General features: G+C 38.3%; 2 protein-coding genes across 2 annotated transcripts in view; both read left to right on the top strand.

The window, feature by feature from the left end:
* The first annotated feature begins 5,734 nt into the window (after positions 1–5,734).
* LOC139717958 (ferroptosis suppressor protein 1-like) lies at positions 5,735–17,787 on the top strand. The gene is made up of 8 exons (XM_071629442.1): positions 5,735–5,866; positions 8,226–8,384; positions 9,068–9,269; positions 10,288–10,523; positions 13,892–14,093; positions 14,997–15,146; positions 15,641–15,841; positions 16,110–17,787. Exons 3-8 carry the CDS (start codon positions 9,092–9,094, stop codon positions 16,262–16,264), a joined length of 1,122 nt encoding a protein of 373 aa, XP_071485543.1. The 5' UTR covers positions 5,735–5,866; positions 8,226–8,384; positions 9,068–9,091; the 3' UTR covers positions 16,265–17,787.
* Positions 17,788–19,496: 1,709 nt separating this feature from the next.
* The window catches only part of LOC139717981 (vacuolar protein sorting-associated protein 8 homolog), a 39,304-nt gene continuing 35,312 nt past the window's right edge, over positions 19,497–23,488 (top strand). Inside the window, exons 1-2 of the mRNA XM_071629466.1 lie at positions 19,497–19,571; positions 22,867–22,984. Of these exons, the coding sequence (XP_071485567.1) occupies positions 22,907–22,984 (78 nt within the window). The 5' untranslated portion in view covers positions 19,497–19,571; positions 22,867–22,906. The remainder of the gene's footprint in view (positions 19,572–22,866; positions 22,985–23,488) is intronic.

Raw genomic sequence — 23,488 nt, 5'->3', positions numbered from 1 at the left:
AGGCAGTGTTAGTATCAATTTGTAATCATGTGTTCTTCATCTATATGTACAGACTACAAAGGTAAAAAAAAAGAAAGAAATGTAATATAGACCTATACAGGTATTATAGTCTTATGCAGTAAATACAAAGGTACACTATTCGTGCCATCAGTAACGCATGTCGAACCGTACTCGTTGCTGGAAACGGTGTCATGGTAATAATAATAATAATAGTCAGTTCTTAGAAACGCATAATACCATAAGATAGTCTCTATGCGTGTACAAAATAATGAAACAAAATCATCACATATTTCTCTATTCAAACATGTAATCAACAATTGTCAAAAAGGTGAGTTTTTAACGCAGATTTGAATTTATCAAAATCTGTAATGCATCTAACACTGAGAGGGAGATTATTCCATAATGAGGGTGCCATTTTTCCAAAAGACCTATCACCATATGTCTTAGATTTGACACTTATTTCAGAGAGGAGATTTTTTTATTTTGAGCGCAGATTACGACCAGGATGATATGGTTTGATGAGTTCACTGAGATATGCAGGTGCATTTCCATGAAAACATTTGAATACAAGGGTCAAAATCTTAAACCTGATACGAGCTCTTATGGGCAACCAATGAAGACTACGAAGAATGGGAGTTAAATGATCAAATTTCCTTTTGCGTGTCACAAGCCTTGCGGCTGAATTTTGTATCCGTTGGAGTCCTTTCAGGTGAGAGTCTGGAACTCCAATGAGCAAACCATTATTATTATCCAAATGACTAAAAATAAACGCATGAACTAGTTTTTCTGTAGTTGCTTTATCGAGAACGTGTCTCAATTTTCCAATCCTGTGTAGACCTATGGCTGCAGATATGCAGATGTTATTGATATGAGTTTTCATACTAAGATCATCTTGGATAATGACACCAAGGTCACTTGCCTTTGAAATTGGCAGCACAGGAGTATCGCAAACATTGACGGACAAAGTTGTTGAGGACTTGTTACGAGATCTTACATGCACAACTTCAGTTTTCTCAAGATTCAATTTTAAACCATTTTGCAAAGACCAATCTTGAATTTTACCTAAGCATGATTCAATCTGACCAACTGCTACATCAGAATTAGTGCTACATCAGTAATACGCTGCTAGAGGTATTATCTTCAGAAGTAAAGGTATCAGTAATAAAACTTGCATGAATTATAACTTTGATAACATTATCAGTTCATCTCAGATCTAAATATCAATGTGTTTTCATTTGGCTCTCCTAAATAAGGTTAACATTGTGGATTATAGATTTACATCTCAAAGCTTCTCTATGGAGCCTCTAACAATTTCTCACTGACATTTACACCTTTGTACACACATGTAGGTATATTAATATGTGAATATATCATATAGCCTATATATATATATATATATATATACCAAATCTCTCGAGAAAAAAATGCAATTTCCAATATCTTGAACCTTAATCAAATCAACAAGACATAGGAGATTGTTTGCCTAGATTAACGTCTATGATTGTTGAGAACAAATCATAATTATTTTTGAAAGACCTTGCTACCTACAATTATGTGTTCAACTGATGAATACAGAGTGGTTCGGTTTTATATCAAATACAGTCATGCAAGAACAACAAATCCGATGTGTAATGAGTGGCCTTGTTTTAAGCTTTTATCGTTGGGCTGCACGAAAGAACGGAAGAATTTGGGTTTGCTATGATAGCATAACTACTTCGCGCCTTTATATCGCAACGCCTTCACTGCCACGCCTAATTCACTCGTCACTTCTTCACTCGCCACGCCTTCTCTCTCCACTCCTTTTCTCCTCTGTGGACCGACTTCACTCGCCACGTCTTTACACACCACGCCTTCATTAGCCACAAACCTTCACTGTCGCCTCTTGTCCCCTCTTGCTACGCCTTCACTCGCCAGGGCCCTATTTCATAAAAAGTCGATATGATAGCAACTCTTGCTGGAATGGCAATTGTCATAGTAACGACAAGAATCCAGCTTCGTGATTGGCTGTTGCCATTGGAAGTTGCCATTCCAGCAAGAGTTGCCATCCTAACTTCTTTTATGAAATGGGGCCCAGGTCTTCACACACTGACACTCACTAGCCATGCCTTCACTTGCTATGCCTTCTCTCGCCACGCCTTCACTCGCCCGACTTCTCACACCGCACCTTCACTCGCCACGCCTTCTCTCGCCATGCTTTCACTTGTCACCTCTTCTCTTGCCACGCCTTCTCTCCCCGCGCCTTCACACACCACGCCTTCACTCTTCACGGCATCACAAAGCCACAAGCCATGTCGACTCTATTCTCGTACAAGGGCCTATGTCTTTCTTTTTCTTTAGGGTTATGTACCTCCTCAATGGTCTTATTGCAGAAATCACCTCACCGATATTATTTTTCAGAGAGGAGTGAAGTGTGTGCGTGTGTCCCCCCCCCCCCCCCCCCCATTTAAAATCTCCTTCTGTTCTTTTTACTGCTTTGTGGTTAAAGTGCATTGTCAGTGGCTACTTTCGGCGGGACTCTGAACCTCATACGTGCATGCATACTCGAAACCCGTGTTGTGGCTATACATGTTTTTGATAGTTCGCAGCCAAGGCACACTCTCTCTCATTTATCTGTTTTAACTGTCTGATTCAAATTGCATTGACTTTGTATTTCATTTATATATGAAACAGAAATTCAGAAATAAAATCAAAATCAGTCAATCAATCTTGTTGAATGACCGACACAGCAGGCGTAGTGTGACGGTCTTGTCTTAAATTATTCACCAAAAATATAACCAGAATATCAAACATAAATTCAGTCAGCATTTTTGATTATTCAGTTACATTCAAGACATTTAGTTTGGGTGTGACATGCAAGCTTGTTGAGTTATGCTGCACGATATTCAACCAACATTATCACAGTTACTTTCAGTTGCTTCAATTATTGTGCTTTTCATTTCCATCGAACAGAAATGTAATACAAATACAGAGTATGCATAAATAAATCACAAATTGTATGCAATGGAGGTCATAAGGCTTTTGTACAATATAATGATGAACGAACGACTGGAAACGATGCAACGTTGCAACGGTGACCCCCCCCCCCCCAAAAAAAAAAAAGAAAAAAGAAAAAAGAAAAAAAAAGTAAATACACAAATGGAAAAGAGTGTTATGCAGAAAAGCGCAGCCTGTTAAACGTATAGACCACTTGAAAAACAAAATAGCAAAATCATGTTAAATATTTTCTAATTGATTTAGTATACAATGTAGAGCATTTTCCGACAGATATTTGATATACGGCAACACTATAGGCAAAAAGGCCTATAGCAGCTTCACACTATAGGCAAATGAGATCAGTGAGCTCGACAATAGGCAAAAAAGGCCCATTCATGAGTCCGACACTTGGCAAAACAGGCCCACGAGACCGACACTATACACGTGCAATACTAAGCCCTGTGATTGTATTGTCTCTCTCGTGGGCCTTGTTTGCCTATCATGTCGGGACTTCTGGGCCTCGGGCCTATTTGCCTAGTGTCAAGCTCATGGGCTGAATGATTCGTTCGTTTTATGACTTACTGCAACTGGACCTTTTTTTTTAAATGTATGACTCTAAAGTGTCGGACTGATCCAAATCGTACTGTATAATCTATGCCGGGTCTGCATGTGCAATAGAATTCATAGCGGTGAAGTTCGTTCACGCGGACTTTGAACTTGGCATATAATAACGGGGACGACACTTTATGGTACAGGCGGGGTGACGAAGCATTTTCGTCTTCTTTCTGTTTTGGGGTGTGTGTGTGTGTGTGTGTGTGTGTGTGTGTGTGTGTGTGTGTGTGTGTGTGTGTGCGTGTGTGTGTGTGTGGTGTTTCGAACCTAGTCGATTGTTGATCTGCATTTATTGTCGATTTCCCGATTCCCATAACATTATTATGATACTTAGATATAGGCCTATATATATTTGCACTCATATACGCTCTCACGTGCATAAAACCACTGGTGTTATTCAAAAGTTTTCATTTCGTTGTTCGCATGATACATGAAAGCAAATAAAACAAATATTCATATAAAAGTGGAGATAGTGCAACGAATAATCACAAAACCGAATGATTTAGTAATGCAATAGTCGTCTATTGGCCTTGGCTCCCTTTTCGATCGTTGAACCGCTGGCAGTTCTGTTCGGCTTGTTGGTTGATACCAAAAGATATTCTCACTGCTTCTTTCTCCCGATTCTTCTCCCACCAATTTGTCTTGGTTCGTTTTTAAAAGACAAATACGGTAATCGTAAGACAACGATTGATAATATATCGCCATACAACTCTTGCAATTAATGCCCCTCCTATACATTTAAGTTCTATAATGCAAATACATAGTGACTTGTGTTGATCGATTCATCACCCAATATCTGTATACAAGTTCAAGATTCAAGTTTCAAATTTATTCTCACTTCCATCAAATAAACAAAGAAATTATATACAATGTATATGCACAGGATATTTGTAATAATTGCAGAATGTGATTTAACAAAGTACATATGAAAATGAGTAACAGATGAAAAAAAACACCCACAATTATATCTTTTTTGATATAGACATAAAGCATGTAATACAAGATAACCAAGGATAGGGATGAAAATGGAGGGTCCCACTAAGAGGCAAAGCTTGCACGATATGGGACCCTCAGAAAATACATAAAACAGCGATATAAAACAAAAGTACTTGTCACTTAGAATTACTTAGTTTTTCTTCAGGTTACTTGAGTACGCCTGAAAAAAAAAATCCAAACCAAGATTATGTAAGTGACATTTATTGATTATTGCTAAATGTAGGCCTAATATGATTAACAAAATGAGAATATGCTCCCTATCAAATGAGCATGAAACTTATTGTGTGTTTCCACGTTACGTAGGCTCTACTGTACGTGATTAAGAACAAGACATTGCAGGAAGCATGCGAGTTATGATCGGTCTTGGAGAAGTTGCATTCCAATTCAGGGGCGGATCCAGGAATTCCGTAAAGAGGGGGCGCGTTTACAAAATTAAAGGGGGCGCACGCACCCCTCCCCCATTTTTTCTTTTTATTTCCTTTGTTTCAACAAAAAATAAAGGGGGGGGGGCGTGCGCCGGTTGCGGTCCTCCCTGGATCCGCCCCTGCAATTTCTTTTTCAATCATAATATGAGTACTTAAAACGTAGATGTCGTTGGCATATCTTGGTTTGGCATTCTTTTCTTGTGGGCGTATCCATATAGGTCCTTTAGTCCCATGGAGAAAAATACACTATAGTAGAAATATTAATGTGAAACATAATGCCAATGGCACATATCGCAGATTCATAGATAATTCTTTTGGTCACACATGTGATGCGATCCAAGCTAGGGTATTATGAATAATACAAATCAACATACTTTAATCACATTGCATAGTTCCTTTAGTGAATTGGCATAGGCCTATCACATAATATTTACCACAAGAAACGACGACACTTGAGCTGCAACATGATAAATATGCACTTTGTAACATGCTTGTAAACAGATTTATCGCTACTTTCATACCGGGCAAATATTCGAGATAACAGTTTACCCAGCATCCTGAAAATGTATGCACAATATTTCCGGTGGTTTTTACTGCCCTGGCCAAATTACTTTGTTGACATCTTACGGTGGGCGTGGCGTTTGATATTGAGCTACTGGAGTTCACGCCTCTTGATGGTTTGGTCCGTCCAGCTCCGTGCATCACGCATGGCTATGTAGTGGTTAATACTCGAGGTAGTCTACTAGCTAGCTGCAACAGCTCGAAGTGTGCGACAGTAACAAGGCGTGTTCACCATCGCGGTGACAGGATTTTGATAATCGGAGACGCTTTTCCATATCTCCTCTGGTATCTCGGAAAAGGTGAGGCATGTCACTGTGTTACTGAGGTTCTTGTCATTGATCATGATGCGAAAATATTGATCGAGTTACTGTCACGATCGAGGGTATAAAAAGAGAATTCGCTAGTCGCGTATTTTTTGTAGTCGGCCATGTTGTAAAAGCTTGTATTAGTTGTAAATATCATTATAGTAGAAGGTCTATTTTGTAAGCAAATGCTCTTGAATTTGAAATTGCACCGGCCCAAGTGGCAGCGCCCCGGGCCGGGGTTTTAGAGGTCTCCTTTACTAGGCTTTAGGGAACATTGCAGGATTAAAATCATGTCAAGTGAGTACTGAATCAATTTACAGTTTCGTTTGTAGTCGGGCCTACCTTTCATTTATTGCAACCTATCACTATCAGTGCAATGTCTGTGCTAACTGCGACCAGGGAGGTGAGACACCTCCCTGCTGCAACCATCCCGAACGCGAAGCGTTCGCTCACATGGTGTAACGGAGTGAAGGATCGCTCCGGGATTTATATGTCTGTGCCTGCTTCGTCCCTGGGATGGTACAGTATTAGTGGAGATGAGAATTGGGCTGATTGGGCTTTTAACTTTTTGCGAGATACCAATTGTGATATAGTACAGAGCATACAATTTAAAGAGGAATTTAAAGTTGATTTGATGAAAATTGGGTTTGGAATGACTGAAACATCCAAAAACAGAGTAAAACAAAGCGATGGTATTAAATAAAGTGTGGGTCCCACACTTTATTAGAATTGCTCTTTTCTGGATATCTCTGCCATTTCAAAACCAATTTTCATCAAATAAACATTGAATTCCTCATAGAATTACACGTATGCTCTTTCATATTTCATAAAAGGTTTCTCATTATCTCACCAAAAATTGGGTCTCAACCAAAACTATACGATCCCTTTGCAACATACTCGTATTAGATTTAACCGTACTCGTAGAGACTCGTAGTATAAATCATCGTCTTCAGGCCAGCGCGCCAGTGAAGTGTAAGTAAATAGAAGTCCTTATAAATTGACAGCTGCTGACGTGCTGTATTTGTTATTCTCACTAGTCCCTGCAACCCCCATGGCAGCAGATATGGGATATGCCTATGGGTAGCCAATCAATCAAAGGTACATGTAGGCAATTGTGCACTTTACCAATGCTGCATACACGTAGGTGTGCAGTTAAATAAAATGGTGCATAGGTACTGAATACTGAGTAGATATTTTTGCAAATGAGGTCATATTTCACGAGATGTTTTTGCGAATTGACACCACGCAAACGCAAATGCACTATTACTCTAGCGCATGGAGGCATTTTATTTTCACATGTTGTTAAATTCACTAGATAGTATCCAACTGTAATTCATGAAAATTAAGCCCTCGCGAAAATAACAGCTTATCATAGTATAGTATACATTCACTGTCACGCCATTTTGAAGTTTCAAGTATTTTCACAGAAAAGTGTACTGTTCACGGTTCTATGATATTTCTTCTGCAACAATTGCTCCCAAGTCCCATAATGCACGCTAGCTACACCAAGCATAAAACCGACCCACAGATATAAACCTTAACCCTCATCCTAATCCTTGCATCCAACTAAACCTAAAAACCTATCACAATAACCCTAACCCTAACCCTAAGAGAACTTGTGTTGAGAGCAATTGTTGTAGGAGCAAATGTGTCACCAAAGCTGTTCACATGCAAGTTCCCAGTGTGGGCTTGGGTAACGATGTGATTATTAACTCTTTCAATTCGCTCCTTGATTTACAAAAACAAAGAAAAGAAAAAAGAAAATGATAATAGTATTTCACTCCCCCCAAGTAAAAATAGTTTTAAAAAAATCTTCCCCTAGATAATCCTTGAGCATTTGCTGAACTATGACAACACAACGAAAAATTGATGTGAAGAATGCAAGGATGCAGTATATTGTAAGATTCACCAGTACCGCATTGGGAACAAGACATCATCAACTTATCCTATTGGCATGTGTGGTAACTACTAATTTTTTACTTCTGTATAGCTTCTTCGGACATGCATGCCTTCCTTTAGAGGTAACTGTTTGTTCCATATCACATCATATACCATGTAAATGTGCTCTTGTATTACATTTTTGATTGATATGAATGGAAAAAATCTACATGTATAACTTGAATTGAGTTGAATTGTTGAAGCATGTAAAACTCTGCAAGTGTCACGATCATGACTCATGTATTTCATATTGTAGGTCTACATGTATTTTGATGAAACCTTTATAGATACTGGTACTATTTTTGTTCATTTCATTTAATCTCTTCACTAATAATGGCAAACTGAAGTGAAGATGGCATTGAATTGCACTTCAATATTTGCTGACAGTAACATTCTCATTGTAACCATGGTGAAGGTACTGGTATGGTTAGTGCCATCACTGAATGACTGCACATTGCTGATGATTGACAACCACCGACATTGACAGTTGGAAGAGGCATCCGTCATCCTACCCCACCCCACCCATCCAGCTGTGAGATACATCAATCAATCTGCATCTTTGATTTTTGTCTAGGTGAGTCTTGTTTCAAATTTGGAGCCTGTGGAGAATTTCATAAGCATGACAGGCCAAGGGGAACTGATATATTGGATGTGGAGCATTTATTAAAATCCAGAAATCCATTGATTATTTCCAGTTACACATAAGATAATAAAATGTAGATTACCCAGTAATACTTTGACTTGAATAGATGTGGTAAAAAACACATCAGAACTCAGTCAGAACATTAAGGTTGGAGTATAATCTGATATAGAGAGCATATAACTCAGTTTATATTCTGGAATACTTTCACTGTAGCCCTTTCCTGACTCTATTCTTATTCTAGATATTCTGTTTGACCATCTTTCACTTTGGTACTGATCTGATAAACAGAAAAAAAAAGAAAAACAGAAACAAACCTCTATTCTTTTTCAATCAAAGTATATGAATTTGGAATGAGAAAAATCTGAGTTTTCATTACATATAAGAAAATATCTGTAGAAATGATTATTAGATGAAATTAAGATGAAACAAAAGGAACAGTCTCAAATTCAGTTTCTATCTCTCTCTCTCTCTTTACTATTTACATCATTATCTGTTTCATCAGCGACATTTGAGACTACCTATTCTATTTTTCTTTACTGATGTAATGAACTATTTGTCATAAAAATCTTGACTAAATACTTTCACAGGAAATGTTTCTTTGCTTGCTTCAACAGAAAGTATTGTGACCGAGATCTACAATGGGTTTATCGCCAAGTACAGAAGCTCTTCGTGAGAAAACTGTTGTGGTCATTGGAGGCAGCTACGGAGGAAAGCATATAGCTGACTCTTTGCAAGGATGTTGTAAACTGATCGTTATTGACACCAGAGAATCTATGCACCTGACTATTGCAGCACCACGAGCAGTGGTAGAACCAGGTAGACACACAACCTGACTATATATCATGGGTTATTACATAACCACCATGGTTTATATTCAGACTTTCTTAATTTCACTGTGTAATTTGCATGTATAGTGATATTTATTTTAAAAAAGAAATGAAAGTTCAATAGTTTGCTTCATTCTGTGGAACCTGGTACTGAAAATGTTTTAAAATAAGGGATGGTACAGAATTGGTGGAGGTGAGGATTGGGCTTTTAACTTTTTGGGAGATACCAAGAAACCACTTGTGAAATAGTGCAGAACACACCATTCTAAGACAAGTTCAAAGTTTATTTGATGAAAATCAGTTTTGGAATGGCTGAGACATCCAAAAACAAAGTAAAATAAAGTGATTGTAATAAAAGCTGGGTCCCACCCTTTATTAGGATTGTTCTGTTTTGGGTATCTCGGCCATTTCAAAACCAATTTTCATCAAATAAATGTTGAATGCCTCTTGGAATTACATGATCTTTCATATTTCATAGGAGGTTTCTTATTATCTCACCCAAAACTGTTAGGGACCTGAAGTTAGGTCTCAACCAAAACTATACGATCCCTTTAAAACTGTTTTGGTTTTAATGAAGCATTGCATTGCTGACCTACCCAGTCGCCTGCATTAGGCGTGAAACTCGTGCCTGGGGGGTCTTTCTCATGCTCACATGCACTCTCACATGCCTGACAAGCTTTTTTTTCTCTCCAAAACAACCTGATGCAAGAATTCATTAATTTGAAGCTTTTTCTCCGGCCTTACACAAAAAAAGTGGATTTTCATCCACCATGTAAGTCACATTTTGGGACAATCTTTTTGTATCAGTATAAGCCAAAATGTTCTATTTAGTATGCTTCTGAAGACACAAGTTGCAGCTTGAAAATACAAGCTATCTGCACTCCTTAGCATGGTATGGGGCCACCCCCCATCCAAATTTTATCACATGATATTGATAAATGTGCAATAATTATATCTCGTGCAGATTGTCATATTCTCTTTTGTTCAAATACATTCTACAACTGTAGGTTTTGTAAAGAAGACTCTAATACCAATGAAGGAATTCTACAAAGACAGCTTCAAGAGAGGCACTGTGCAGTCCATTGACCCTGCTGAAAAAACTGTTACCCTCGCTGATGGGGAAAAGATTCCGTATGATTACCTGGTGATAGCATCAGGCAGCAGTGCTCCATTTCCTGGTAAAATAGACAATGACATGAGTACAGAGGAAGCTATACAGCTGTACCAGGGTATTTGTGAAAAGGTAAGTAGCTAGTGAAGCATGTAGCCCAATGGCAAACTTGTCAAGTAATGGCTGCTAGGTGGTGCTTGAAATTCATACATATCACCTTTGTTTTCCTCTCATATTTATGTGCTATCTACTCGGGAGAGTAGTGTGAAAGTAGCAAATACAGTCAAACCTGTCTATAGAAGCCATCCAAGGGAGATGAAAGAAGTTGCCTTTACAGACAGGTGGCCACTATAGACAGCCTGGCCTTTAACATGTTTTTTTTTTTCTCTCAGGAAATTCTATAATGGCCACATACGGCAAGTGGCCGCTATAGATAGGTGGCCGCTAAGGCAGGTTTGAATGTAGTAATGTGTACTTGATATTCATTATGATGATTGTGTGTTACCACCCTCTCCAAAGCAAACAGTTCACACAGGTGTAAACTTATAAATTATGAATATTGATGGCAGGGTGAAAAGCTGCTGTTATAGAAACAATAAGGAAGAAAGAAAAAGATTACATGTAGGCCTGCCATGCTGTTATATTTTGTTAAATTTTTTATTTGTTAATTACAGTTAAACTGGCCTAAGTCGACGTCGCATATGTCGAATAATCGTGCAAGTGGATGATTTTAAAAAGTCCCGATTTTTCCCCATTGACTTACGTGTATTAATTCACTCACAAGTCAAATTTTGTAAGTCGAATACTCGCCTAAGTCGATGAAATTCCAAGAACACTTTCACGGAAAAACCATTAAATTCACTGTGCCTAAGTCGAATAAGATTTTATTGTGTAATAAATCACTGTCAAAATCATGAGACGCCAGTTTTTTGTCTCGCCCACCGGAGGTGAAGGCGAGACTAAGGGATCCAAATGGCGTCCGTCCGTTGTCCGTCGTCCGTCGTCCGTCACAAATGTGAAAGTTTACCTGCAAGACTCTCTTATGATGCATAACTTGGCAACTGTTACAGCAATGGCAGCCACACTTGGGTGATAGAAGCACTAGGGGTATCTTCATGTTATGGTGTTGTCAGAGGTCATGTGATGATGTCAAAGGTCATTTGAGGTCATATATTAAAGAGTATGTGCAAGACTCTCTTTTCTATGTTAAAGGACAAGTTCACCTTCATAAACATAAGGATTGAGAGAATGTAGCAATATTAGTAGAACACATCATTGAAAGTTTGAGGAAAATCAGACAATCCGTTCAAAAGTTATGAATTTTTGAAGTTTTTGTGCAGTACCCCCCGCTGGATGAGAAGACTACTGCAGTGTGTGAATAACTTAGATGTCACATGCGTACAACAATATAAGGAAAATATAAAGGGAATTTCACAAAATTCCATCTTTTGAAAAAAGTACACATTCCCCTGACTCGTTACCGACAAATGTTATGGGTAATATTATTCCCCCTGCCTTTAGAAAGAGGCAAGTCAAGTGCTCTTTTATTATGCGAAAAAAGTGAAAATATGTTGAATTTCTTTTACATTTTCTTTATATTGTTGTACGCATATGACTCACAAGCTGTAGTAGTCTCCTCATCCAGCGGTTCCAACACAAAAATTAAAAAAATTCATAACTTTTGCATCGATTGTCCAATTTTCCTCAAACTTTCACTGATGTGTTCTACTAATATTGTTGCATTTTCTCAATCCTTATGTTTATGAAGGTGAACTTGTCCTTTAAAGTTTACCTGCAAGACTCTCTTTTGACAAATAACTTCACATAAGTTGCTTGGATTACAACCTAACTTGGGTCATAGATGCACTAGGGGTACCTTCATGTTATGATGCCGTTGGAGGTCACAGGATAAGGTCAAAGGTCATTTGAGGTCATACGTTAAAGTTTACTTGCAAGACTCTCTTATCACATGTAACTCGACACATGTTGCTACAATGGCAGTCAAACTTGGGTGATGGATGCACTGGGGGTACCTTCATGTCATAGTGCCGTAAGAGGTCACATGATAAGGTCAAAGGTCATTTGAGGTCATACGTTAAAGTTTACTTGCAAGACTCTCTTATCACACGTAACTCGATCAGCACATGTTGCTACAATGGCAATCAAACTTGGGTGATGGTAGATGTCTCTTGGGAAGTTGAAGGTAACCACAAGGTCAAAGGTTACAGACAGGGGTCAACAAACTTTTAGGACCCAATGTTAAGTTTTTAGGGCGCATTTTGTTTTATGGCTCATAACTTTTGATCCCTTTGTCCGTTTGTGACCAAACTTTGATGGAAGATGTCCCTTGGGGAGGTGAAGGTCGTCACAAGGTCAAAGGTCACAGACAGGGGTCAACAAACTTTTAGGGCCCAATGTTATGTTTTTAGGGCGCGTTTTGATTGTGGCTCATAACTTTTGATCCCTATGTCCGTTTGTGACCAAACTTGGACGGTAGATGTCCCTTGGGGAGTTGAAGGTCACCACAAGGTCAAATGTCATAAGCAGGTCAATTAACTTCTGGGAATTATAAAAAATATTAATTCCTTGTACGCGAATGGGCGAGACACAATTTGGCGATTGCCTTGTGTTTACATAAGACCTAGCCCGACCAGACAGGTGACAAAAAAATGATCTAAAGTATCAAAATTCAAAGCGATCGCATGCGATCGTTGAACTCTCTTCGTGTTTGGAGGTCCGCTGATACAGCCCTGTTGCGCTACGTACGTACAGCGACTGGGCTGTGTATAGTTGTGCGTACAGCAACTGGGCTGTGTAAGTGTAAAGTCTGTGTATGTTTGCAGTCTGCGCTGTGCAGTGGAGTGGTATGGATGAAGCTGCTGAGTTTTCAAAGCGGAAAGTAGGGGGAAAGTTACGGGCATGGGTAAATCAGAATTACACCTCTACACGCATTTCAAGCCACGGTATGGTAAACTGGAATCAATCACTGCTCAAATATCGTTAATATTCACTTCCCCAAGGTTTAACAAGGGTGTAAAGTAATCGGATCTGTGCCAATACTAATGCACTGTCCATGTAAGTCGGATTTTTTTTCGACTTACGCACAAGTCGAAAATCGCCTAAGTCGATGTGTTTTGCTCAGTCCCGAGAAGATCGACTTATGCGAGTTTAACGGTATTTAAATTTTTATTGATTGGCTTGTTTATTTTATTCAGAAAAGCAATATATTGTGTCTAAATCATCATCTTCCTGGGAACTTTGTTGTGTAAAAATCATGTTTAGCACCATCTAGATATTCTCCTTTTCTCAACGCAAGTCTCCTCCCCAAATCAAAATGGATTTTGTTTACCTGGAGAATACCTGCATTTTCAGAATCTTCCATTTTCATCCTTCAGGGTTGTACCCCGTATGTGTGAAATGACTTGATTACCGGTATATCATCGCTGAATCTTGATGCTAAGTTAAATTGTCAATATTATCCTACCATGATCCTGACTCAGGTGAAAGCTGCCAAGAAAATAGTGATCATCGGTGGAGGAGCAGTAGGGGTGGAGCTTGCTGGTGAGATTGCCACAGACCACCCTGGAAAAGATGTCACCATCATCCATGCTAGGGACTCCCTGCTAGAACCGGTTCTCAGTGAGAAACTACGGACGAATGCTCTAGCCTTCCTTGAGGCCATGGGTGTCAAAGTACTCTTTGGTAAACAACCTTAAAGCCAAATTCTTATATGAAGTTGTTGATCAAGTACTTTCCATGTGAGCATGCATACTAGTGAAGTGTGGAAGTGTTACAATTAAAGGTCAACACACCTTATGGTACTGATTCTATTTTGGCTGTGTAGCAGGCATGCATAATATAGATTAATGATCAGTGTAGCAAGTATGCATAGATAATAATGTTAAATAAATATTTAAAGCTACACCAGTCAGAGATTATTTCATTTGTAATAGTATGTGATTATAGCATTTCCTTTTTTATATGAATGACTAAAGGATTATGAACTGGGTAATATCAGTGTCCAGATGTACTATGATGATTCAAATTCTTTGTGTGTAAGAAAAAAAGAAACACATTAACAATAACAACAAGAAATTGCTCAATTTCATAATCCTCTGTTTTTTGTTTATATGAAAATTTGATAACTGTTCATAGTATAGTTAGCTGTAAAAAACATTCATCTGTACATCATTGCATGCATCCATACACAATGCACATTGTACATGCCTACTGCATGCAGCAAAATTAAAATAGCCACCAACCTGTATGTAATGACCACATGCCTCCTGTGAGTGGCTGCTATAGACGGGTATTACTGTGTATTTGTATTTTATTGAGGTCTCACTATCTGTTATGTCATAAACTGCAAGATCAATAACATTTATTACACTTGCCCTGGTGTGTAATGTTTGTTATTCTGCAGCATGTCTGATACAGGTGTACTTGTAATTCAATGTCTTTACCTCAGATGAAAATTAATATGTCATTTAACATTCTGTGCCAGAATAGTATGACTGGGATTTGATCATTAACACCACACATAAGCATGATGTCAAATGTGTTTGTGAGTTTGATTTATAATATCCTCTGACTTCACACTTCCAGGAGAAAAGGTGACCAACTTGGAAGAGATGCCTAAAGACGCCTCCAGCCCAGGGACTGTGAAGACAGACCAGGGCAAGGAGCTTCAGGCAGACGTTGTCTTTGTCTGTATTGGAATGAAGGTCAACAGTCAGGCATATACCAGCAGTCTGGGTGAGGAATAATCTCTGAAGAACACTACAGTACTTGTATGCCACTCAAATTGCATATTGTCACTGAGGTAACAAGACCTTGTATCATAAATGTCGGTGAAAATCACTTTTTTTAGATTGATTGTCAGATAATTATATAAGTGATGTCCTGATCAAATCTGAGATGTCTTACCACCAAAATGAAGCCACCATAGCATCTGAAAGGAAAGGCGATCCAAATTGTTATAGTGCTTTGGCTGCCATGTTTTTCACTGTCCTAAATATTTGATGTATTTTAGATACGAGGTTTCGTTGCCCCAACAGCAATATGAAATTGAGTTTCATCATATCAGATATTCATCTTCAAGCATTCTAAATGAATGTTGAAATCAGATGCCAAATAGATTTTTTTTTTTTTGTCACACAATGTTCAAAATATGTTCCAAAGATATATGACTATGACTTCATTGAATTTCACATGCTAATTCCATTCATTTCATTCTGTTGCTCTCACAGCCAGCAGTATGAATGAAGCAGGTGCCCTCAAGGTCAATTCATACTTACAGGTTGAAGGTCATGAGAACATATTTGCTGTAGGAGATTGCTGCAATGCCGATGTCCAGAAGATGGCACTCCGAGCTGGGGAGCAAGCGAAAGCGGCGGCCAAGAATATCATTCTGCATGCTGGTGGCTCACAGATGAAGCCATACAAGCCACGTAAGTTATCGTAACACTCACAGATACATGGAACTCTGTTTGAAGAGACCTGATTGTCAATTTGAATAATTTATCAGATTTGCCTTGATCTATAGCTTGTAGTTAGATATGTGCATACCCTTTAAACAATTGGTATCTAATTTTTCCTCTGACAATGCTTTGTTGACTCTCCTCTCTCCACCTTTAGTTTTCATGAAATATACTGAAAAGTTGCGTTCATAGTTCAGGGCAATGTAATCTCATTGACTTTCTTTGTCTTGTTCCGCAGCTGGTGTCTTGTTCATGATATCCGTAGGTCGCAACAAGGGACAGCTGCAAGTGGGTCCAGTCACAACAGGAGTTGGCTTTATTGTGTCAATGAAGATCAAAGATCTCTTCACTTCAAGGACATGGAAAGAGTGGGGAATGGAAGTTCCGGAATAGCAACCACTGCAAGACAGAAATACTCCAGATGATGCTAAATTTAGTTTGATATACTGCACCTTGACAGTGTTCATTGCATGTATTATTGCTGCACAGCCACTCCAACAAGCTTGGCAGTCTCAAGCAACCCTTTGTTGATGTGGTTCATGTACCTTAAAAGGTTTTGTCTATTTTTTTCTTGAGTCCCAGATATGTTGCTTGAAAGGGGAAAAAACGTCATATGTACACTTTCCTAGCCATAACATACCTGTGGAAGTTTGAATGGTGTTCCAAAATTAGTTTTGTGCTGCACTGATCTGTACCCAGCAGTCCTGTGTTTGTGAAATCTGCAGTGTATATCTGAGTGTAGAAATGTTACAGGAAAAGTTGTGTTGACTGTTGATCATAGCCATGCAGTTCTGAAGAGACTCTTGCCTATTAAATATCAATGTTTGATAATATAAGCTAACTGCAAAACACAATGTAGTCATTGATTTGAAAGTTTTCAGAAGCATTATTTCATTAAATACACTGTGTCTCTAATGGAGTTTCCAGTCAATGTGCTAACATACAGAAACTTCTCTGCTCTGTAAGAGTTTGTTTGTAATATAGAATGCTTATATGTTTTCTTTTTGTGCAAATGCCATTGTAACATTTTTTTTTTTCATTTGCACTTTTGGTTATTCAGAAGTTTGTAAGAAACAAATATGTTCAACTAAGGAACATATATATGCAATTTCCATCAAGTACAGCTGTACTCAGATTTAACGCAGGCATGTATTGCAATTGTTGTTTTGTTGTTGTTGTTTTTAATTACACAGCTGGATGCACTATTGTTTTATCAGTACTTCAGTGAATTTTTATGTCAGACATTTTTTATACTGCTCTAAGGGTGGAATGCAGATACATTGCAGAAGGCATTTTATCTTTTCTCACCCTCTACCATGTTGTATATTCCTTGTGCTTTTACATCTATGTATCTCATTTTGTATCCATGTACTTATGACACTATTTACTTCATATGATGGACCTTACTACAGTGAAATACAAATATGAAATATATATTCACATTCCACTGCCTTCACGTTTCCCTCTACATTATACATAACCTAGCAGAAAGCAAGCTTTTCACGATTGAAAAGTTTGTTTTTGGCTTCTTCTTTTTTTGATGAGTATGCTTGAGTGTGTTTACCTTGCCTTTTAGACAGAAATCTTTAGACAGAAATTTCCAATGATGTCACCCTTTGGTAATTTTATTTTTGTCAACTGCAATAATTTTTCACATTTTGAAGGTTATGTGTAATATTAACTGAAATGTAATGGGAAGATGTGCGGTATTTTATATCAATAGTTACTCTTGCCAGATATTTTCCTGAATCGATAAATTGCCAAGGATATGTTTTTCAAGGCAAAGTACTAGATGAATGCCTATACAATAGCTTTAAAATTATGGTTGGAATGGATGATTGGGTTAAATCCAATACTAGTCAGATCTCATGTTGACCTCATGAAAGTTTTATTAAAGATTTCTTCAACGATGACTAAAACAAGTTGACTACCTTCTTCTCAATTTCTTGGTGTTAAAATCATAATGAAGCAAAGTCATATGCTATGAGTGTGTGTGTGTATGTGTGTGTTTGTGTGTGTGTGTGTACATTAATTTTGTGCTTGTGAGCTTGCCTCTTTATATATTTTGTTTTGTTTTGTTTTGTGTACATGTTAGTGTGTGTGTGTTTGTGTGTGTGTTTTTGAAGTGTAAATGTTCACTTTTGTGCATGTGTTAGCAAAGAAGACTTATAAGTCAATTACTATACCGTATGTCCCCCCAAAAAATTACAACGGGAGCTCCACAATGATATCTTTAAATATAGTGAATCAATCTAAATACAGTGCAAATTCAGGGTATGAAGCTATTTCACTCATTGCCCACATCTTACAGAAAACCCCATTCGATTTGCTTCAGTGGTCAAAGAGAAATGAGGAATTTTGTAGAGGATGTCGGGAATCTCTTCCCTCCAAGTTTTGTCTATTGCATTCACACAAAAGAGCATCGAAGTGCTAAACTTGGAAGAATCAGACTCATGACATGCTTAACAACAATCCACATTTCTCTGTGACCGCTAAACCAAAATGAATAATGTTTTCTGCAAAATAGAGCTTAGATGTTATATCTTAAGGCCTTGAAGTAGCATTTAGACAGTTTAATCATATTGGATGTTATCAATGCGAAAATCTGATTGTAATTTTTTTGGGACATACTGTACATATGTATCCTACAATGTTTTATATGAATTAAGTGACAATATGTAATGGGGGTGCCATATAACTTTTCAATTCAATTCAATTCAATTTCAATTTATTTGTTCAATTCCACCAAGAATAACAAATTACAAAAGTTGTAATATTGGGCGAAGACAAAAATCAATGATTAGACAATCATGACAAATAGCTGATAAGAGATGTAATATATTTGTACATCAGGTGGAAAAGATGGGAGACCTGCTGAGAAACAATGCTTGTAAATTGCAGAAACTCCTATTTACAAATACAAAACAAAAAGCCACCAGGTACACAAGACTGAAAATTTCAGCCTGAAAACTATGTACAATATATACATACATACAAACAAAACAAAATATATATATATATATATATATATATATATATATATATATATATATATATATATATATATACATATATAAGGCTACATACAAAACAAAATGCACATCATTGTAGAAAAAGTAGAACAACTGTCTTCCAACCAGGAATGTGGTTGCCTTTTCATCTCCCCGATCCAATTATATAATTCTAAATCATTATAATAAGCAGCAGTAATATCAGTGCAGGAATATTGTACACATTTCTTCCCCACCTCAATGATTGGAGCAAAAGAGATCAAAAAGTAACAACAGAAATCAGACAAGACAAACGGTAAACTAACAACACAATATAAAACAGACCCAAATGAAACACAATCACACTGTGCATCATGTTTGATTTAAATTTGAAAAAAAGAAAAGAAGAAGAAAGAAATAGATATGCAGTTGGCTATGGTTGATGAGATATGCTCCTCTACATAACAAAACGCACGTCATTGTAGTAGAACGTCTAGACACTCTTCCAGTGAGTGTACGACGCAGGTATTTAGTAGGCGTAAACACATTAACAAATACAGTCTAGAATGTAGACTAACACAATGCATGTACGTTTATATCCAGCAGCAGTCTCGAATCAGATCAACACATCATCCACATCGAACGAATGAGCAAGACCGTGATGTGGGTGGGTACGGAGCCCGGAATACGGAGTCGGCCATAGTGAAATAGTGAGTATGGATGTAGACAATAAAAGTCAACTATAGCGATCCGTTATGAACAATTGTCTGCTTACTCAGCGCTGTGATGTAATGATGTAGAATTGGCTTAGATTACCTTTACAGAAACTAACAGATGAAGACTGTTTAAATATTTAGTCCCGCTAATATAAAATGGTGTAAGTCAATGCACACACGCAAATTCTCACTGCACAAACGTTGATGGAATGTATTGTATACAGTAGTCTAGTCTGGAAATTCTAGTTGAGTAACCCGCACCTCGTCGTAGTTAATGTTTGTGCATGTTTGAATCACATTTCGTCACTGAAATTCTATGAAATCCCACTCGCATACAGGAAAAATGCTGAAGATTCCAATAGAACCACAACTTGCACAAGTTCATGTTCACTGATCGATACCGGAAATTTGCAGCTATCGGTATCGTCCTCAGACGCGACCGATGCGAAATAGTTGTGCGGTTAGGAAGGGGCCCGCAACTCATCACCCTTACTCCCATAGACAAAGCACGCAAAAGACGTGTGTGGGTGACCGTGATGCTCCCGTAGACAAGCACGTAAAAGATGCGTGCGGGTGACCGTGATGATAGGCAGTGTACAACAACCACACGCGTGTGTCTTTACCATCCAGCCACACGAGTGTGGCTGTAGCCATTGCCAGAGTCGCCGGATACAGCCACACTCGTGGACGCGTGTGTACATACCACACACACGGAGAAGCTCCATTGCGTAGCGGGGAACACGCTGTGTGTGGCCACTTCAACACGCGATGAGCCTACCTTCTAGATTAACCTTCGTGTTTCCAGCTATGCAATAAAGCAGCCCCCCGTGTGTGCAAAAGTACACACATGTCCACACGCGTTTGGTTGTATACACTTCCTATATAATTTAACACGTATTCCTAGTAGAAATTGTCTATAAATTAAAAGATTTTCACAGAAAACCGTTCATTTTTCACCAGAGTTTGCTTGGTTGTGGTAACCCTGCCACGTTTGAAGCGTACTGAACACAGTCCCAGGCATAGATCTTTGAACAGTGTGCTCGTAACAATTTTAAGTGGGGTGATGGTATAAGGGCCCCTGACGAGGTGCGGGCACCTGACTATACTACTTACTAGTATTGTCAGGACAAATTTTTGTGAAGTTGCGAGTTAAGATATACATCATACGGCACCCTTCATCTATGGTGTGTAGACTCTATCTACTCGTTCAGTGACAGAATCCGGCAGTTCGAAAAGATTTATAGAGTATGTTTCTACAACATTCAACAACACCATCAATCCTAACGTCTGTATTAAAACTGGGATAAATACACCTGTGTAGTCACAATGCCTGGGATAATGACATGAGTAGTGAAATGAGAATGTGGGTTGACTATACACGGCCCTGTTGCTGTACACAAGTACAGTGTCACCGCGCTTTGCAAGGTGTCTGGTCGGGCTAAGTGTGGGAAGAGTCCTATTACAATGTACCAGTGATTACTGTGGCGTGGATGTAAAGCAAGTTGCCCATTTTCTGACCGCTTAAATTAAGTGAGCATGATTTGAAAGCCTGCGCTGCGCCCATTGTTTGAACGCCTGCACGCATCGTTCGACCACATATGCCCATGCTTCGTATACATGCTGTATACATTGCACTATGAGAACACAGTACTCGATATACTCCACTCTGTGCGAGAGATTTGCGTTCACTACACACAGATTCAACACGCATACGTTGCGGCCGACGCAAATCCTGGCACGAGTAGCATGCAAATATAAATAGCACATAAATGCACAAATTATCTCAGAAACTGCTGCCACCGTGGCTGTAGGTGTATATGCTGTACACATTCAATGCAGATAAATGGACTAGTAACTCCAAAACTTGGAATGATACAAGTCTATACTTGTTGCTATGCAATTTTACTTACCCGTTAACATAACCTTGAACTGCTTATAAATGCGAGCTGACCTTGGGAGGGTCGCGACAATGATTTCGGAGGTGTGGCGATGTGACCCATTGTTGTGGTCTTCGGAACACGTGTGGAGGTAGTTGCATAGTTTGAATTTCACACTTGATTTGCATCATTTTTTATTCGTGAACTTTGAGAGAATGCACTTACCTTTATATTTGTAAGAGTGGTCTATTCATGGAAATGGTTGAATCATGGGCAACATGCTTTATGAGTGTTACATGTCCCATTAGTGCAGACTTGGAAGGATGTACATTGTACATCTGAAACAATTTGCGAGTAAAATTCTAACATGAACCCAATCAACAGCTGAGTGATATGCCATTCTTCTGAAGTCAAGAGCAGGGGGCAGCAAAACATTTTCTTTTTTTTTTTTGGGGGGGGGGGGGAGGGAGGGGGAACTGAGGGCTGATTGGGGTCAAGGGTCAATCATTCCCCCCCCCCCCCCCACCCACACACACACACACACACACACATCCGGTTCCATGGTCCAAGAAGATGTTCTAACTGAGCACTTTCCTGGTGGCAACTGAACTGCTTGGATTTAAAGAGTTCTGTTGGGTTTTGTATTGAAGGATATTGATTTTATCTTTGGTACAATTTCAACAGATTCATTCAAAAGTTGTGAGATTTCAAAAGAAACTTCATCTAGCTGCTGCTGCTTTAGAGAGCACAGAGCTACAGACTGAAAAGAATCAAACGCTTTACCAATTACAGTAGCTCACAGCATGCTGTTATGATTGCACTCAGACTTTTCCCCATTTTCCTCATTTCCGTATAACTGTCTCACACATGTATGTAGATGTAATACAACAGTAGGGCCTAATATTTCAAGGGTGTGATATTTCTTGGGAACTTGTTAGACAATTTCTTGAGTTTTTAGATTCGCAATCAGGAATCCCTTGGATAGAAGGAAAGGTGAATATTATCACTTTGCAAGAGAGAAAGTAAGATAGTGATTTCCCATCTTTGCTATGATATACATAAAGGGAATATTTTTTGCCACTTATTAATTTCACAAATATCAGTTGAGTCACGAAATTTTTGAGAACAAGACAACAGGAAACTATACTGCATTATGCAGATCTCTATTTTGGTCGTAACATTTCATACATGTGTTCACATTGTTTCTTTCACTGCTTCTAGTCATTCAAATAATTCTAAGAGAATTTCACTCAAGCTGTGGTAGAGTGTCATTGTGATAGATCTATTCTCACTGAGATATCTCATTGCATCTGACTGCTTAAATTTAACACGAATTTCTATATCAATACATGTATTTGAAGGATTACAGCTTTCAGTTAGTGCAAGACAGAGTGAATATATATTTGTTTCAGGAGAAGGCACGTCTACCACCAGTGTGTCCTGAGCTACACCATGGCAGAGTCTGGGGATGAAGTTGAGGCAGCTGTAGCTGCAACAGACATCCTTGACTACACACTGAATGATGTCAATGTAAGATTAGACTTCAATAAATTCATCAAATTTCATGGGATGTGAAATCTTTCTGCTCTTTTATGAATCTTAGAATGAAACTGGTTATATCTGACAGACATTATCACTTTATCAGGAGATACCTTTCCTTTACTTGATTCCTCTGATGATACCTTTACTGTGTTTACTATATTTCCAAATTTAAAAGACATAACAGGTAAATTCAAAGAAGTATTAGAACATTGTGCTTTGAAAGTCGGTAGAGTATACATGTACCTCTGTAGCCTACAGTACTATGTTTAGTTCACATATTGTTGTATGTTTTTCTGCTGATCATAAAGAGCATAGACTCATCCTTTAGTTACAAAATTTACGGATAAAACCTCACTGAGCTTGTACCCTTTTCATTGTGATGTCAATTGTATAATTTTTCTCTTTCTATGTATGAAACAACTTAAATAAGAATATCCCATCCAAATAGATTTACACTTGTTTGAACCTCTATATAAAATGTTTGAGTCTTTG

The sequence above is a fragment of the Diadema antillarum genome, unplaced genomic scaffold (assembly GCF_040938485.1).
Source record: "Diadema antillarum isolate AM-2024a unplaced genomic scaffold, OU_Dant_1.0 scf00000086, whole genome shotgun sequence".
NCBI classification, from domain to species: domain Eukaryota; kingdom Metazoa; phylum Echinodermata; class Echinoidea; order Diadematoida; family Diadematidae; genus Diadema; species Diadema antillarum.
The sequence above is the reverse complement of the archived record's forward strand: the minus strand, read 5'-3'. Positions and strand labels throughout refer to the sequence as shown.